This window comes from Vulpes lagopus, chromosome 10 (genome assembly GCF_018345385.1).
Source record: "Vulpes lagopus strain Blue_001 chromosome 10, ASM1834538v1, whole genome shotgun sequence".
In the NCBI taxonomy this organism is placed as follows: Eukaryota; Metazoa; Chordata; class Mammalia; order Carnivora; family Canidae; genus Vulpes; species Vulpes lagopus.
Window position 1 is genome coordinate 108,175,204 of NC_054833.1, and position 19,064 is coordinate 108,194,267.

Below are 19,064 nucleotides of genomic sequence, written 5' to 3' on the forward strand. Positions count from 1 at the left end.
GTAGGGAAAATTATTTTTTTTAAAAGCAGGCTCCATGCCCAATGTGGGGACAGAACTCACGACCCCAAATCAAGAGCCACATGCTTGATTGAGTCACCTAGGAGCCCCTGAAAATGGTTTTTGAGATACAAATGTGATGGGTGCCTGGATGGTTCAGTCGATGAAGCACTTACCTTCAGCAAGGTCATGATCCTAGGATCTTGGGATCCAGCCCCACATCAGGCTCCCTGCTCAGTAAGGAGTCTGCTTCCCTTTCCCTCTGATCCTCCACCTCACTTGTGCTCTTTCTCTCTCAAATAAAAATTTTCTTATTTTTCTTAAGAAAAATACAAATTTGATCACGCCACTTCTCTGTTAAAGCTCATTTCTTACAACTCTTTTTTTTTTTTTTTTAAAGATTTTATTTATTTATTCATGAGGGACACACACATAGAGAGAGAGAGAGGCAGAGACACAGGCAGAGGAAGAAGCAGGCTCCATGCAGGGAGCCCAATGCGGGACTCGATCCTGGGTCTCCAGAATCACGCCCTGGGCTGAGGACAGGCGTCAAACTGCTGAGCCACCCAGGGATCCCCTCTTTTTTTTTTTTAAGAGAAGATAGAGAGGAGCAAGGGGGAGAAGGGGAGAGAGAGGATCTTAAGCAGAGTCCATGCCCAGCACAGACCCCAACACAAGGCTTGATCTCAAAATCCTGAGATCATGACTTGAGCCAAAATCCAAGAGTCAGACACTTAACTGACTGAGCCATCAATGTGCCCTTCTTTTTCTTTTTTCCCCCCAAGATTTTATTTATTTGAGAGACAGTGAGAGAGTCAGAGGAGGAGCAGAGCAAGAGGGATAAGCAGATTCCACCATGAGTACAGAGCCCAATGAAGGGCTTGATCCTATGACCCTGAGATCATGACCTGACCCAAAATCAAGAGTTGGACACTTAGTTGACAAGATTCTTTTAATAATCCATTATCCAAACAACCACAAGACCTTTGCATATGCTGCTGCCTTTATCTGGAATGTTCTCCCTCACTTTCTCTAAGACAGTTATTAACAATATAGACTCTATAGCCAGACTGCCAGAAATAAGTTCTCTTATTTCTGTCACTTATTAGCTGTGTGACATTGATTCACTTGTTTGCAAAATAGGGATGGCAATATTATCTATCTTATAGCACTATGAGAAGATAAATTAGTTATTATGTATAAATTGATGAGAATACCACCTAGAACACACTAAATGTTCTACATGTTTGCTAAATAAATGAACAAACCTAAGATGTAGTCTAGCATAACAGTTAGGAGCCTAGACTCTGGAACCAGATTGCCTATGCATGATGTTTGGCTCTCAGATTGAAATGCTGTGAGACCCTGGGCATATTACTTAGCTACTCCGTTTCTTCATCTATAAAACAAGATAATAACCTACCTTATAGGTCTATTATGAGGATTAAAAGAATATATACAGAAAGGGCTTACAATTGTACCGTATGTATGTATGTACGTACACACACATATATAGGCACTATGGATACATATATATGTCCATAAACTATTATTTTCAAGTTATCAACTCCAGTATTATTTTCACACAAAGTTTAAAAAAAAAAAAAAAAGAAAGAATATAAAAAAAAAGGGGATCCCTGGGTGGCTCAGCGGTTTAGCGCCTGCCTCTGGCCCAGGGCGCGATCCTGGAGTCCCGGGATCAAGTCCCACATCGGGCTCCCGGCATGGAGCCTGCTTCTCCCTCTGCCTGTGTCTCTGCCTCTCTCTCTCTCTCTCTCTCTATCATAAATAAATAAATAAATCTTAAAAAAAAAAAAAAGAAATAATATACTTTCACATAAAAGCCTTTTCTCAACCAATTAGCCTACACAAGGGTTCCTCTGTTGTTCTCACCTTGTTCCTAATTACAAATTTGTTAGTAATTAATTTATTTAATGATTTCATTAGCTTCTGTTTATTCCACTAGATAAACTTCCATGACGAAAGAACTGAGATAGGTTTTGCCCACTTGGTAGGCATCCTCAAATACTTAACTGAATTAATATTGAAATGGCTAACCAAAATCTTTCTATTTGAAAATGGTCTGAAATATTTTATTACCAAGTAATGTATTAACATAAAAATAATATTAATTTTCAGATTCGGGAATATAAATGGCCTTTAGAGGCAAAAAGTGAAATCCAGTCAGGCTTCAAAGAATATGAATGACAAATGAATGACCATTAATAACCAGTACCTTCTCAAATTTAAGTGTTTATTTTTTTCATTTATTATAAACCATTTAAAAGTTTTTGTAAGAAGGGGTGCCTGGGTACCTTAGTCGGTTGGGCATTCGACTCCTGATTTTGGGTCAAGTCATGATCTCAGGGTTGTGGGATCAAGCTCTGCATCAAGCTCTGAGCTCAATGGGGAGTCTGCTTGAGAGTGTCTCTCTCTCTCTCTCTCCGAAATAAATAAATAAATCTTTAAAAAAAAAAAAAAAAGTAAAAGTTTTGAGGCACCTTGGTGGCTCAGTTTGTGCCTTCAGCTCAGATCATGATCCTGAGCTCTGGGATCAAGCCCTACATTGGTCTCCCTGCTCAGTGGGGAGCCTGCTTCTCCCTCTTCTCCTCCTGCTTGTGCTTTCTCTCTCTGTAAAATAAATAAATAAAATCTATTAAAAAAATCCTAAAAAAATTAAAAATAAAACTTTTTGCAAGAATTAAGTTTTGGAGAATAAAGTTCACTGTGAATATTTTTATTATCTTATGCTCTGGTGATTAATACAGTGCTTAATACAGAGAAGGCCTCTATAAAGATTTGTTCTCCAAGTATGTAAACATCAGCATGATTACTGCATATAATATTTATGTGTCACAGCCAAGACCTGGAAATTTACAGCATCTGAACTACTGCAGAAAGCAGTATGGAAGCCTCCTTTTTTTTTTTTTTTTTAAAGATTTTATTTATTTATTCATAGAGATGCAGAGAGAGAGAGAGAGGCAGAGACACAGACAGAGGGAGAAGCAGGCTCCATGCAGAGAGCCTGATGTGGGACTCGATCCAGGGTCTCCAGGATCATGCCCTGGGCTGTAGGCGGCACTAAACCGCTGCGCCACCGGGGATGCCCTGGAAGCCTCCTTTGTTAGGGTACATCCATAAAACCAGAAGCTCTAGTCACAATTTTATATCCCCCACAGCCCTTAGTATGCTACAGTCACTACTTGCCAAATGAAAACCTCATGGGAGATTTTTCATATGGTTGGAAATGGCTGAGATGAACACATTGCCTTCTTGCAGTGCTAAGGACATAAACAGAGTTCACATATATTCACAAACACCTGCTCTTAACTGTATTACTGGTGATTTCTGGCAGCTACTGAAAAATAGACTTAAAATCTACATTCAATCTTTTAATTTCCTTGTAATAAATAACTACAAAATAACAACTAATATCACATCTAATATTTAAAGTCAACACAAACTTGAGAGATTGGGCATATGTTGGGATTTTTACTGGTTATAAGCACTCCACCCTAAATATTCCCATACAGGTTTCAATGAATTCATTATGTTTCTATTCATTATGAAAACAACCTCTATAGTAAATCATCACAACTTTCCATACCTGGTGTGTAAGTAAAACGTTGAGACTGGCTTTTCTTCCTTTTGCCATTGCAAAGATAAAAGTGCACCTGCACTGCAGCTGTAACTGCTGGGTTATGATATGGAGGAACTTCAAGGACAATGTGAGCCTAAGGAGCATAGAAAGCAAGACTGTGTTACACTCAGAACTACAAATGAAACACGCACCTGCTAAACTCAGCACAACTCATGAGTCTTAACTATTCAAAATCTACCATCATAGATCATTATGCACATCAATTGGTCATGTAAGTCATCTGGAGATTTACTCTATAAAATTCTAATCTCAACAGAGATAAAGTCTTTAAAGTAAACCAGTAAGGAGAAATTGCCTTTTTGTCATCCAATTGGGTTTCTAGTTGTAGCAGAAATAAAAACAGTCATATATATACTTTGTGGTGAGATACTCTGTACTACTGAATATTACATGTTACTATTGATCTTAAGTGGAAGTCTACTCTGGTTTTCTATCAGTTTTCCTATTTCCTGAGTTGTATTATAGTTTAGACTCCTTATCTTAAATTTCATATTCAAAGTGTTCTAAACTGGCATTATATATAATCTGTTCCCACATAAGAAATAATTTTACACAAGCAGAATGAAAAATTGTTAGTCCTAAACCAATTCTAATCCTTAATAATTTTTTAAAAAGATTTTATTTATTCATGAGAGACACAGAGAGAGGCAGAGACAGAGGCAGAGGGAGAAGCAGGCTCCATGCAGGGAGCCCGATATGGGAAAGGCAGGTGCTCAACCACTGAGCCACCTAGGCGTCCCTGCAATTCTTAATCTAATGTCTCCAGATATTTGAGAGAGCACTGTGCAAAGTGTTATTCTCTACCCCACAGAAGATTCTATCTCCATTCCAACCAGGATGAAGGGACCGCACCATTTAGTGTTGAATCCTGGAAGGCTTAATGCTGAAAAGATGCAAATATCATGCTAAATACACAAACTCATGAGGGATTGTTCTCCCCCTTATTTTTGCCCATTAAATGTTCTTTATTGAATTTATCTTATTTCATCACTGAATTCAGAGAAATATGTAAATAATAACATCAGTAAGAACCTTCTAATAAAAGGGAAAGACACCAATTGCTTATCTATCCTAAACTTTAAATTTAGTGCCAGGAAAGCACCTATCTCATGTGCAAACTTCTTAAAGTTTGAATTTACTTTTCTTTCACTCAATAGATAAAAGACTCTTCATCTATAACAACAGGTAGCATTATCCAATTTTCTCATTAAGCGTCTTAAATATTTCTAAAAAAATAGGTAAATTTCTTACCCCTTGACATTTTTCCCTGATTATTTTCCCTTCTACTTCCCACTGAGGTCGTCCATCTATTGAAAGAAACAATTTACAGTTAAAAATAATTTAAGTCAGAAAATATATAAACAAAATCTAATGTATTTAGTATCACAAGCTTATTGGCAAAGGGAATCTTTTTCTCACTGACCTCCATTATGTAAATAAGTACCCATGAGAAAAAATGGGGAGAAATATCTTGGGCTGCCTGAGTTAGTAGACCCCACAGTTTATTCTATTAAGTGATGTCTGAAAACCTTCTGAGAGCACCTTCACCAAGTGGTAGTCAACTTCCATTTGTCTACCTTAGGTAAAAGGAAACTCATTTCCTCACCAAGTAACCCATTTTATCTTTGGACAGTGATTGCTGCTGGAAAGCTCTTCATGATAGATAAAATCTGCCTCCTTATAGTATCCCATCACTGGTTTAAGAACTACTCCTTGCAGCCCCCCAATCCAAAACATCTTGAGTGGTTCTCTCCAGGACAGTAGTCCAGATGTTTAAAAACAGCTATGCTTACATGTGTCTCCTCTTCTATTGGCTAGTATCCTCAGTTCTGCATCTAACTCCTACACAGTATTTTAGCCTTCCGGCCCACTCTTTGAACAATCCTCCAGTGTGACCATGTCTCTCCAAATGTACCAAGCCCAGAATTGAACAACTCAGGTGGGAAATGAAGAGATGGTAGACAGTGATGAAGGCTCCTGCCATCTTATGTCAAGATGCTGCATCTGAATGGTGAGTGCACCATACTGACCTACACTCAGTGTATAGTCAGCAAATTTCCCTAAATCCATTACATTTCCTACTGCCAAGTTCAAACTCCTACGCTGCACTTATGTGTTTTCCCCCCAACCCTTATTAGGTTAATTTCTCCCTAGTAGACTTGGATTGCCTGGCTTGCTAAGATCTTTTTAGACACTGATGTCTTTGAATATGTTTGCTAGGCTTTCCAGATTTGTGTCAAAGATCTGGCCAGCACATGATCTGTCTCTTCACCCTAAGTGAACTGTTCATCTGGGGAGAACCCCAACTGCTAAAGCTCTCATTCCAATCTGATCTGAGTATTCTAAGGCATTCTTTTTGTAAGTCACAGGTATTCACCCATTGACTAACCCATACATGCATCTTCACAGCTAGCATGACTTCATCTGGTCTGTGAAGATATCAAAAAAGACTCAATCAAACATCTTCTGACTTGTGACTATCATTTTCCAGTCCAATAAATAACTAGATAATGGTTACCCTCGCGCAAAAGAGATACTACACTCAAATGCTATGCCTACACAGAAATACAGCTCAGTTCAAGAATCATTTGCTGATTCCTGACGTGCCAGGCACTTTGGGTTACTGAGATAATGAAGATAGGATACTCTTACCTTCAGTCTGTGGATGAAGGCAAATATAAACAGTTCATTATAATAAAATGTGGCGGTTACAATAACTAAAAAAGGTGAACTCTGGAGGTGCCAAGAGAACAGAAGTCAAGAGTCCTTACCCTAGTCTTAGTGTGAGGGTATGAGACAAGAAGCTTTCCTGGGTTCTTGAACTGAGGCTTAAAAATAAGGGAGAATTTAAGTGATGTGGCGGGGGAAGGGTGGTCTAGGCAGAAGAGACAGCACGAGCAAAACCAAGATGAAAAGAAATTACACGATACAGGGAACCATAAGCAGCTGTGTTGGTGGGCAGGGAGCAGTAAGAAATGAGGCTGGAAAGAAAGGCAATAGACTGTGATCTAAATGCCATGTTAAGGGGCCTAAACTGGGATTACTGATGGTGCTTTCAGAATGGGCTTTAAATATTCGCAGTTGCAGTCTCATCTGAAACAATAACTGCTACCATTTAACATGATTCCATTTAAATCAAAGGTCTCAAAAATAAAGCTCTGGGTTAAATGAATTCTATAATCAAACTGCCATACATACATACATATTTATTATATTCAGGCGCAAATGAATTTTTATAATAGAAAGGGATAGCTTTGAGATACTAAGTCTTCCCTATATTTTTTGTTTTGCTTATAATATGACTGCTGAGGACGTTCCTCGACCAGCTGATATAAATAGTTCAATATTCAGTTACTATCATGTTACTCTTACTTCATAGTACTTTTATATGGAATTATTTTGTTCACTGATTTGTTTATATGTTTATTGTCTGCTTCTCCACTAGAATGTAGACCATCAAAGTAAGCAACTTGAAGACTGTATTCACCATTATATTCCCAATGCCTAGATAAGTGTCTGTCATTTAACAGTTGTTTCACAAATAATTGATGAATTAATAAACTGTGAAACAGGGATGCCTGAGTGGCTCAGTTGTTGAGCGTCTGCCTTTGGCTCAGGGCGTGATCCTAGGGTCCTGGGATTGAGTCCCGCATCAGGCTCCCTGCTCCAAGAAAAATACTCAGTGGAAAAAGAGGTACTGAAATCACAAAAGACAGGCAATGAAGGTAATGTATAGCCTTAAGTACTTAAGTTTACAAAGATGAAAGGATGAAAAATGAATGAGATTACCAGTGATATTAAGAAAAAGAAACATGGGCAGCCCGGGTGGCTCATCAGTTTAGTACCGCCTTCGGCCCTGGGCCTGATCCTGGAGACCCAGGATCAAGTCCCACGTCGGGCTCCCTGTGTGGAGCCTGCTTCTCCCTTTACCTGTGTCTCTGCCTCTCTCTCCCTCTCCCTCTCTCTGTCTCTCATGAATAAAATCTTAAAAAAAAGAAAAACATATTAAGCTCCAAAAAAGGGGAAAAAAATACAGAAACAAGGGAAACAGGAAACAAATACACAACTGAAAAGATCAATAAAGCCAAAGTACTCTGGGAATACTGACTAAAACACCAGAGATGTACAAATAAATAAAAGCAGGAATACATTTTTTTAAAAGGGATAGAATTCCAGATGCAGAAACACGATATTATAATTAGATTAATGTCAACAAATTTGAAAACTTGGGTGAAATAAATAAAATCCTACTGTGAAATAATAGGGAAAATATATATTGGTCTCTACCTCTGGTTCCTGGCATAAAACTCCTAAAAAAGTGGTAAGAAGCTCACAAGGAGTACTTTTGTTCTTGTATTTGATCTCTGACTCCAGTTTCTGACACAGAAGTCTTAAAACCCTTGGAATTTCCTGGGTGATAGGACTATCTCTTATTCTAAGGAAGGGACTCCTGGTGGCTCGTGGATAGAGGCTGGTCACCAAAAAGACCAAGCCGTGATTAGAAGCTTGAAATTTTCAGTCCCACTTCCATTCCCCAGACAGGGGTGAGGGGCTGGAAATGGAATAATCAATCAAGCCTGTGTGGTGAAGCCTCCATAAAAATTCCAAATACTAAAGGGTTTGGGTAGCTTCTGGGTCGCCAAACACATCAAAGGAGCTGGGACAGGGGCAAGTCCACAGAGGACATAGAAGCTCCACACCCCTCATTATATATACCTTACTCCATGTATCTCTTCCACTTGGATGTTCATCTGTATCCTTTATGATATCCGTTGTTATATTATCAACTGTAAACATAAGTTAAGTGTTTCTCTGAGTTCTGCTCTATCAAATGATCAAATCCAAGATAGGGGTCATGGGAACTTCTGATTTGTAGCCAAGTCAGGCAGAAGTTGTGGACTCCTAGGCACCTCCTACTTTCAATTAGCCTTTGAAGTGGGGGGCAGTATTATGGGACTGAGCCTTTAACATGTGGGGTCTACGCTAACTCCAGTTACTGTCAGAACTGAATTTAATTAAGAATACCCAGTTCATGTCAACGAGTTGGTGGATATATGGGAAACTCACACATGTGGTATAAAAAGTGTTTTGAACTGTCAAAAACTGTTGACATGAACTGTTAACATTGTGAGACTGAAGGAGAAACAGACTGGTTTTTCTTTTTACCTGGAAAAACATAAATCAAGAAAATTACCTCAAGAAGAAATAAACTTAAATGGTCCCTGTACCCATAAATAGGATTATAGCAGAAATTAAGAGTCCCACAAAACCTCTGCCCAGAAGGTTTCAGAAATGAACTCAGCTACATGTTCAAAGGAAGGTGAAATTATACGACACACACTTGGGGAACAGGAAAAAAATGAGGCACTTCCCCAAACCACTTTGATATCCAGAACACAGAAAGAATCCTATAAGGCAATAAGGAAACGAAAACTGACACAATGGGAAAAAAAATGGGCAAAAACATGAAGATACTACACAAAAAAGGATATGTGAATGACCTGTAATAGCCTCAATAAATATCAGGCAAATTCAAATCCAAAGTCCAAGATACCATTTTACATCTACCAAATTAACAAAATTTAAGAATTACAACATTCTTATCTATGTCCACCAGGTGATAAGAACTATAGCAGCACTGTTATTGTTTGGTAGTGCCAAAAACTGGACACAGCCCAAATATCCAGTGAGAAAACAGTTAATAAACTGTGACATGTTTATACAGTGAAACTACATAGAAGTAAAAATGAAAGATCTTTTGTTACATGGATCAATCTTTTTTTTTTTTTTTTTTAAGATTTTACTTATTCATGAGAGATAGAGAGAAAGGCAGAGACATAGGCAGAGGGAGAAGCAGGCTCCATGCAGGGAGCCCGATGTGGGACTCGATCCCAGGACTCCAGGATCACACCCTGAGCCAAAGGCAGATGCTCAACAGCTGAGCCACCCAGGGGTGCCATACATGGATCAAGCTTAAGACATTACTGTTGACCTCTGAAAAAAGCAATTTTCAGGAGAATACATGCAATGTTATAATATGTCCAAAACCAGAGAAAACACATAAAACTTTAGATAAAGAAATGCATGAACTGATTTAGGAATAGGATCCATCTGGAAAGGGGTTTCAAGAGGAACTTCAGAGATAAATGTCCTACTTCTTAAACTGAGTAACAGATATAAATATCTGGTATCTTCTTCTTATAAAAAGGTATTTCACAATTTTAAAACAGAGGAAGAGAGGAAAAAATAAAACAAGACAAAGAAAGTGAGAGAGGGAAACAAAACATAAGAGACTTTTAATCATAGGAAACAAACTGAGGCTCATTGGAGGGGAGACGGGAGGGCAGATGGAGTACCTGGGTGATGGGCATTGAGAACATGTGATGTAATGAGCACTGGGTGTTAAATAAGACTGATGAATCACTGAGCTCTACCTCTGAAATCAATAATACATTACATGTTAATTCACTGAATTTAAATTTTTAAAATGCAAAAAAAAAAAAAGCTTAAAAAACTGAGAAGGAATAATTGATGGAAAAATGTTTTGTTTTGTTGGTACACCTCCAACACCCTACAGGGTCCTAGGTAGGACACTGTGTGAAATGGGGGAAGCACTGTTTGTTTGTTTTTTTTTTTACTTTTTGTCCTCCAGGAGCTTGATAGAAAATGTTTTAAATATGTTCAAAAGGGCTAAATCAAACATCCTGATAGTCACAGGATTCTTCTACATTTCCAAAATTGAAGACATAATAATTTATATAGTTATGCATAAAATACATAAAATTCACCCTTTTAATTTTTTTTTTTTTTTTTTTTTAATTCATGATAGAGAGAGAGAGAGAGAGAGGCAGAGACACAGGCAGAGGGAGAAGCAGGCTCCATGCACCGGGAGCCCGACGTGGGACTCGATCCCGGGTCTCCAAAATCGCGCCCTGGGCCAAAGGCAGGCGCCAAACCGCTGCGCCACCCAGGGATCCCAAAATTCACCCTTTTAAAGTAAACAATTGAGAAGTTCTTTAGTATGTTCACAGAGCTGTACAATCACCATCACTAATTCCAGAAACCCCATGCCAATTAACAGTCACTCCCCACTGACACCTCCCTCCAACTTGAGGCAATCGCTAATACAATTTCTGCCTCTACAGAATGCTGATTTTGGACACTGTATGCTGATCCCTTTCACTTACCATGTTCTCAAGGTTCATTCATGTTGTGTTATGTATCAGTACTTTATTGTTTTTTTATGGCTAAATATCCCACTGTATGGATAGATCCCAATTTGTTTATCCATGTAACAGTTGATGATTATTTGGGTTGTTCATCTATTTTGGCTATGATGACTAACGTTCTTATAAGTATTTATATTTAAGTTTCTATGCAACATATTGGCAATTCTCTTGAATATATGTATATATAGTAGTAGAAATACTGGGGGGTTCATCTAGCTTTGAGACATCTTTAATGAGAATTCAACATTTAGATAAAAATTTAAGAAATGTATGGCTTACAAAAAAAAATCTGTGTAAATGATGTCTGTAGCTTTAGGAAAACTATTTTGTGATTAATGTTAATGAAACAACTGAGTAATTCATTTTATCCCCTCTGCCCCTTATTTTGAGGTCAATCAACTCAAATCTTATTTACCTTGTCCTTTTTCAAGAAAAATGATTTTGGATTCTGGAAGAAAATTAGATCCAGTCACAATCATTTCATGACCTCCATTTACAGAACAACTGTTGATACTGTACTTCTCAATATGAGGAAGTTCTTGAGCAGATCGCTGAGCTGTTTTTTTTTAAGAGTTGAGAAGAGATAAAATATTAGTTTACAATCTTCCATACATGAATGACAAATTCAAACTATACAATAAAAATAAAGAGAAGCAAACTTTGGGCTTTAAATGTTTGAGATAATGGTAGCAATATCCACTATTATTTAGAAAACAAAACAGATTTATTAGACTTGTGTGATTTCTAAATAATTTTCTCACAACTGTAAAGAAACCAAAAGAGAAAAATTAATCAATGCCTGCAACTTCCTATTGACTCCAAAACACTAATTTCACCACTTTTCTCCCTTTAGCTTCCATCTTCAATACATTTCTTTTCTACAACTGTTAAAATTGATAAATCTAAAGCAAATTAATTCAAACATATAATTATATTTCATACAATTAAAAGAAGACAAGTTTCTAAAGGACAAATGCGAATTAGCTCTTTCATCAAGAAAATATCTACATCACCACCGTGAGACAACAGGATTCCATTTTGGGCAATTTGCTAAGTAACTGAAGTACGTCCTGAATTTTTATTTTTTTTTATTTATTTTTTATTTATTTTTTTACATCCTGAATTTTTAAAAATGGAAGTAAATGTTTCTACATTTGTACTACAGTGTACTACACTCTTCCTTCCCAAAGTATGAGAACATAATTTTTCTTAATGCCTTGGGGTCATTCTTTAAATTTCAACTTTTATAAAGTGACCTTGGTCACCTCTCATATATATATATATTTTTACCTTTCTCTCATATTGACTGATTTCAAGTTGTTATATTTTGTGGAGATCCTATTTCTGGGTTTTCTTTTTTTTCTTTCTTACTTTTCTTTTTTTTTAACTGAGCTTTAAGCTACAGATTATACTTCTTATGATTGCTTAGGTTCACTAAGGGTTTCTTCTTGCCCAATGCCTAATTAGGTTTCTCTCTGGATCAAAACAAGCAAAACAAAGTGTGGATTATGCACTCTTCTTCACAGCTGGAAAACAGGTCTACTTTTAGTTCTACTTCGTGGGTGGAAAATTGGTGGCTTTGAAGGTCAGCTTATGTTTTGTTTGGCTAGAACATATTTTAAAGAAATTTAAACTTGAATGCCTTTAGGAAGCACACATTCGCAGTTCACTATGGCTCTTCCCTGTTCCAAATATTTATACCAAGCCACAAAATGTATGTGAATTGGGATCACTGTCCCATTCAAAGAGAATGTTAAAACAGACCCTTTTCTTAGGAGATAGGTCTGGGACTTATGATCAACTACCACTTAGAAAGTACTGAGCACTAATCTAGATCTCAGAAAATGGCTCACAGAGAAGGGGCATGAAAACAAGCACTGACTGGCCTAAGAAGCAGACTAATTCAAGTTTTAGATATTTATGATGGAAACTAGCCACCATGACAGCATTCAAAGTAACAGCAAAAATGTGTTCAACAAATGGCAGTCATAAAAAGCAGGTAAGCTCAACTAAATTTTATATATATATATAGATATAGATATAGATATACACACACACACACACACACATATATATACACATACATACATATGTAAAGACAAAAAAACAAAGTCCAAAGAAAGGTTAATAGTGACTCTGTGAGATTAGTGATATTACAAAAAGATTTTCATACTACTTTGTACCACTCTGCATTTTTATATTCTCAACAGTCACATATTAATTTAATAAACTAAAAGAAAAAAGAAAATAATTTTAGAATAACTTCATCTCAAAAATTCAAATTACTCTATGAACTTAAATTATTTAAATTAACTTTGCTAAAAAAGAGACATATATGTTTATGTAGGCATAGAATAGTCTGGCATGATAATAAAAACATTGGTAATGACAGCTGCTTCCAAGAAGGGGAAATAGTTAACTTGGTAATTTGCTTTCCACTCTATATTCTTTTTCAATTTTGTAGCACGTGTCTGTATTGTTTATTAAAAATTAATACAAAACTGCTTTTACAGTTAATTCTATTACCATGGATTTGCTCAGTGATATCCACGGTCAAGTGGGAAATAATAAATTAATAGTCCAATTCAACAAACAGCAAAAGAAGCACAGAAAGGTAATATAGTAGGTTTGACCTCATATTAATACATGTGTTTGACAGAAATAAAATGATGTAACTGAAAGAGCGCTAAGAAAACCTATGTTCTAGGCACAGCTCTGTCACCAAGAAGCAAATAAGATTGAATGAGTACGTCAGATACTTGTGCCTGTTTCCTCCTACACAAAATTAAGACATGAGATTAGAACACTTCTAAGACTATGCCCTAAACATCTGAACAGCAGTCTCAAAATTTCAGTCCTAACAGCTAACCTGCCAGAGGTCCATAGTTCTCCAGGCTTGAGCGGGGACCAGGTTCTAGGGCCTGTTCTCATTTCCTGACTTTGTAAATCAGGGGGAAAAGCATTCACTTTCTCAATCTGATCTTTTGAGTAGATTAATGATAAAACCAACCAACCAACCAAAAAATAAAATCCTTTAAGTCTTTAGCTGAGGAGTCAGTTTACAGAGATAGGCATATTCTAACAAGAAGGCTCACATTTTAACGAAACAAAGGTGACCAAAGGATACTTAATATGAGAACTATAGTTTCTTTTTTTTAAGATTTTATTTATTTATGAGAGACACACAGAGAGAGGCAGAGACACAGGCAGAGGGAGAAGCAGGCTCCATACAGGGAGCCCGATGTGGGACTTGATCCCGGGTCTCCAGGATCACACCCCGGACTGAAGGCAGGGCTAAACCACTGAGCTACCCTGGCTGCCCAAGAACTATAGTTTCAGTTGGTCCTTAGTTGTCATCAAGCCCAACTACCTCATTTACAGATATTTACAGGTAAGAAAACTGTGGTCAAGAGAAGTTGTTTATAGTCCCACAGCTACCTATGGTCAAATTGTCATGAGAACCCATTTTATAAATCCAAGATCAGTACTCCTCCCACCTAAACACATAGCTTATTTTCATATAAGAAAATCACATCAGCTATCTAGTCTCTGTGCCTCAGTTTATACTTGTGATCCAAATATTACATTATATGCAAAACAGAAAATGGCCTATTATAAACAAAATCTGAAAACATCACCACAAGCTCACTTACAGCACTCAACAGGTATCGAAGCTGTCTGCAGAGAAAGGACTTTTCCATTGGGCTGTGGGATGTGAACACGAAACACGAGACGTACTCTTGTATTCTTTCTGCCAATATCAGTTTCTCCTTTTCGAAGTTCTATATCTGAATTGCGGAGTTTCAAAATACCTGCACAGTCAATACTAGGGAGAAAAATATACAAATTTTATTTGCTTGCTTACTGATATTTAGTGGTCCTCAACAACTCAGGTCAACTTGGCATAGAACTATCACTACCTAAAATCAGGTCAAAAAAGAAAGATGTATGGGGCCTGGGTGGCTCAGTTGGTTAAGCATCCAACTCTTGATCTTAGCTCAGGTCTTACACTCTGGGTCATGGGTTTAAGCCCTGTGTCGGGCATGGAGACCATTAAAAAAAAAAAAAAAAAGACATGATTGCATTTTCTCCTATTTTGAGATTAAAAGTTTTTTTGTTTTAGATTATAAGTGTTTTGAATGACAAATGTTTAATAGTAAGTGTGGTAGACTGTCCAAAAAGATGGCTGTTAATAGTTCCTCCTCATTCCTGTACCTGAATACTGCTTCTCTTATTAAGAGGTAGAGTACCTATGTACCTTCTCCTTGAAAGCTTGCCTTATGATTTGCTTTGACAAACAATGTAACTAACTAACTGATGCAGTGTAAATTATGAGGCCAACACTTAAGCCTCACAACTTCCACTTTTGCTCTCTTGGAGCCCTGAGCCACCATGAAGTCCCAACTAGCAAGCTGGATTTGGGAGCAGGAGTAATCCCAGCCGACACCACATGAATGGACCAACTGAGTCCAGCCAACCATAAGAATCAGGAAAACATTGAACAGTTATTACTTTGTGGGTTTTTTTTTTTTAATAAAGTAAACCTCATTTATTTATTTTTAAAAGACTTTATTTGACAGAAAGAGAGAGAGTACAAGCAGAGGGAGCAGCAGGCAGAGGGATAAACAAGCTCCCCGCCAAACAAGAAGCCCGATGTGGGGCCCAATTCTAGGACCTCAGGATCATGGCCAAAGCTGAAGGCAGACACTTAACTGATTCAGCCACCCTGGTGCCCAGAACAGTTATTATGTTGGGCCATTAGATATTAGAGTGGCTTGCTTTACAGAACTAGGTTAAGTGAAATACAAAGTAAAAAGGCTGTTTGTTTTTTTAAATTTTTACTTATTTATTTGAGAGAAAAGGAGCGCAAGCGCACCAGGTAGGGGGGACAGGTACAAAGGCAAAGGGAAAGGGCTGAGCAGGGAGCCCAATATGGGGCTCAATCTCAGGACCCTGGGATCATGACCTGAGCAGAAGACAGACACTTAATTGACCGAGCCACCCAGGCACCACTAAAAAGACCGTTTTTTGTTGTTGTTGTTGTTGTTTTTTAAAAAAGACCGTTTAATTTTATATAAGTAACCAGGGCAGAAAAGATTCATTTGTAGGACTACAAATCAGTCACTTAATAGGATATTTAGACTTTTCTGGAGACGTTAGCTAGTCAAAACAATCCATCAGACTAAGATTATTTCATTTCTAAAGTATGCACACATAAGATTAAAGTTTTGAGGGGATCCCTGGGTGGCTCAGCAGTTTGGTGGCTTCCTTCAGCTCAGGGCATGATCCCAGAGTCTGGGATCGAGTCCCACATCAGGCTCCCTGCACGGAGCCTGCTTCTCCCTCTGCCTGTGTCTCTGCCTCTGTGTGTGTGTGTCTCTCTCATGAATAAATAAATAAAATCTTTAAAAAAAAATTAAACTTTTGACATTTAAGATCTAATATTTCATTATCTTCCAAATTTATGACTTGTATGGCTGGCTGCTTGACACACACAGGGTAAGAAACAACATATCTACAATATATGTTTGTAGTTACATATTGAAAGAATGAAAAAGGATAACTAATAAACAACATTTTTTTTTAAGATTTTATTTATTCATGAGAGACGCAAAGAGAGAGAGGCAGAGACACAGGCACAGGGAGAAGCAGACTCTACACAGAGGCCCAATGTGGGACTTGATCCCTGGACTCCAGAATCATGCCCTGAGCCAAAGGCAGACCCTCAACCGCTGAGCCACGCAGGCATCCCAATAATCAATATTCTAGTTAAAGTTTACTCTCTCTTACGGTATTCCTTTTCATTCTTTTGCTTTATCTACCAACAGTCCCAACTCTAGTGTTCACTGCCTGGAGGCTGCACAGTTGCTATGAGGACAATATGTGTTATAGAACTAGGTAATCAAGGTAAAAACCAGTAAAGCACAAGAAAGAATTCCAAAAGGATGAATATTTTCATTTTCAGAAAGACAAAGGAGAAGAAATTTCCAAAAAAGGAAACACTTTTGAAAGTAAATATTTGCCATTTATGGATAACGAATTATATTTAATATTAAACGTCTGCATTTTATTTCTTCTTAAAGGTTTTATTTATTTATTCATGAGAGACACAGAGAGAGAAGCAGAGAAATAGGCAGAGGGAGAAGCAGGCTCCCTCTGAGTAGCCTGATGCAGAACTCGATCCCAGGACCCTGGGATCACTAGCTGAGCCAAAGGCAGAGGTTCAACTACTGAGCCACCCAGGCACCCAAACCTTATACATTAGATCAAAGCAGTACTGATCAAATTATATCAGGTAGTGATTATTCATGTTAATATGCCAACATGAGTCTTTAAGGGGAAATACCAGAGATCATCCATTGTATTGAGTTTTGAGGGAAGTTTTATTTATTTATTTGTTCATTCATTCATTGTAAACTTTATCCTCATCACGGGGCTCAAACTCAGAACCCTGAAATCAAGAGATCAAGAGTCACATGCTCTACTGACTGAGCCACTCATGACCCCTGGGAAGGTAGTTTATCAGAGACCTAAGTATCTAGAAGAAGGTTCGGAAGTTTGGAATAAGAATATGAAAAATGACAATCTTAAAACTTTGGGTAATAAATATACAGAGAAATAAAAACTATTAATTCTGTTTAAAAGTATGACTATATTTTATTTATATCAGGGTTTTTATTAAGTTTTTCTTTTTTTCTTTTGAGAGAGAGCAGCACAAGCAGGGAGAGGGTGTAGAGGGAGACTGATGAGAGAAGACTCTGCTTAGGGTGTAGCCCGACATGGGGTTTGATCTCCCCACCCTGAGATCACCTGAGCAGAAATCAAAAGTTGGAGGCTTAAAACTATCTGAGCTACCGAGGCACCTCCCAAGTATAACTATATTTTAGATCAGAGTACAAAGCTGCCATATCCATATGCATCTAGTTTTAAAAACAAGGAGTTACAAACAGGATAAGGCAATGATTACTGGCATCCTATATTTAAAGTACCTTGTAGGGTGGCTTACAGCAATGGGTTAGTATAATGGTCTTAAATAAAGGGTCTTATACATCCAAGATAGTATTGACATGACCATGCCTTTGAGACAACAGGCAAAACAAAGAGGCAAAACAACCAACCTTCTCCCATCTTACTGCTTTTAGAGAACAGAGTCATTGAATACATACCTATAACTCACTTATGCATAAATTATTTTGAACAATGGTCTTATCTATCATTCATAAATTTTTTATTTACCATTATGTGACACTACACTACATTCAGTAACTGTAGCTTATCCTTATAATTAGTTGTTACATAAAAAAGGCTCATTCATCATTAGCTACTCTATTATCTAAGATACATGGAAGAGTTTCCTTAGGTTTGGGTAGCTTCCAAGTTGGTTCTTCTGTTTTATTTTGTTTTTAAGATTTATTTATTTGAAAAAAAAAAAAAAGATTTATTTGACAGAGAGAAAGAGGGAAAGAGCCTGCAAGCAAATAAGAGGAGAGCGGGGCAGAGGGAGAGGGAAAGAGAATCTCAAGCAGACACCCCACTGAGCATGGAGCCTGACACAGGCCTCAATCTCACAACCAAGAACATGAACTGAGCGAAAACAAGAGTTAGATGCTTAACCAACTGAGTCACCAAGGCACCCCTACTAGCTACTTATTTGATATGTGAAGCTTTTCCAATTTCTTGAAAATTTTAGAAACTTCTATATTTTTTTTTTTTAATTTTATTTGAGAAAGAGATCATGAGTAGGGGGGAAGGGCAGAAGGAGAAGCAGACACTCTGCTAAGCAGGGAGACTGATATGGGACTCCATCCCAGGGCCTTGGGATCATGACCCAAGCCCAAGGCAAATGCTCAGCCAACTCAATCACCCAGGTACCCACACTCTCTTCTTTAATTTACTGATTTATACATTATTTTTAGAAAGGATGATGGATTTTACAATATAAATACAAATAAGGTCAAGGAAAAATAGAAAAAATTTTAAATAGAAGGAACAGGAAATATATTCCAAATCTAGGGTCATACAAATTACTAGAATTATTATAACTGAACTTGACTGTGAACTTCTGGAAGCCAAGGCAAAAAAATAAATGTGATAAAGTTTTTATAGGTCTCTCCTTGTCGGGTAAAGCAAAATCTATCATGTTATCAGGAAATACCGGCTTTTCCCCTTTATTTATT

At 37.5% G+C, this 19,064-nt stretch overlaps 1 protein-coding gene across 2 annotated transcripts in view; it reads right to left on the bottom strand.

The window, feature by feature from the left end:
• Positions 1-19,064, bottom strand: part of NFATC3 (nuclear factor of activated T cells 3) — a 138,987-nt gene that overhangs the window by 42,083 nt on the left and 77,840 nt on the right. For both annotated transcript variants that reach the window (XM_041770053.1, XM_041770054.1), the window contains exons 5-8: positions 14,541-14,713; positions 11,303-11,443; positions 4,910-4,965; positions 3,605-3,731 (exon numbers count right to left, since the gene is read on the bottom strand). In XM_041770053.1, the coding sequence (XP_041625987.1) occupies positions 3,605-3,731; positions 4,910-4,965; positions 11,303-11,443; positions 14,541-14,713 (497 nt within the window). The remainder of the gene's footprint in view (positions 1-3,604; positions 3,732-4,909; positions 4,966-11,302; positions 11,444-14,540; positions 14,714-19,064) is intronic.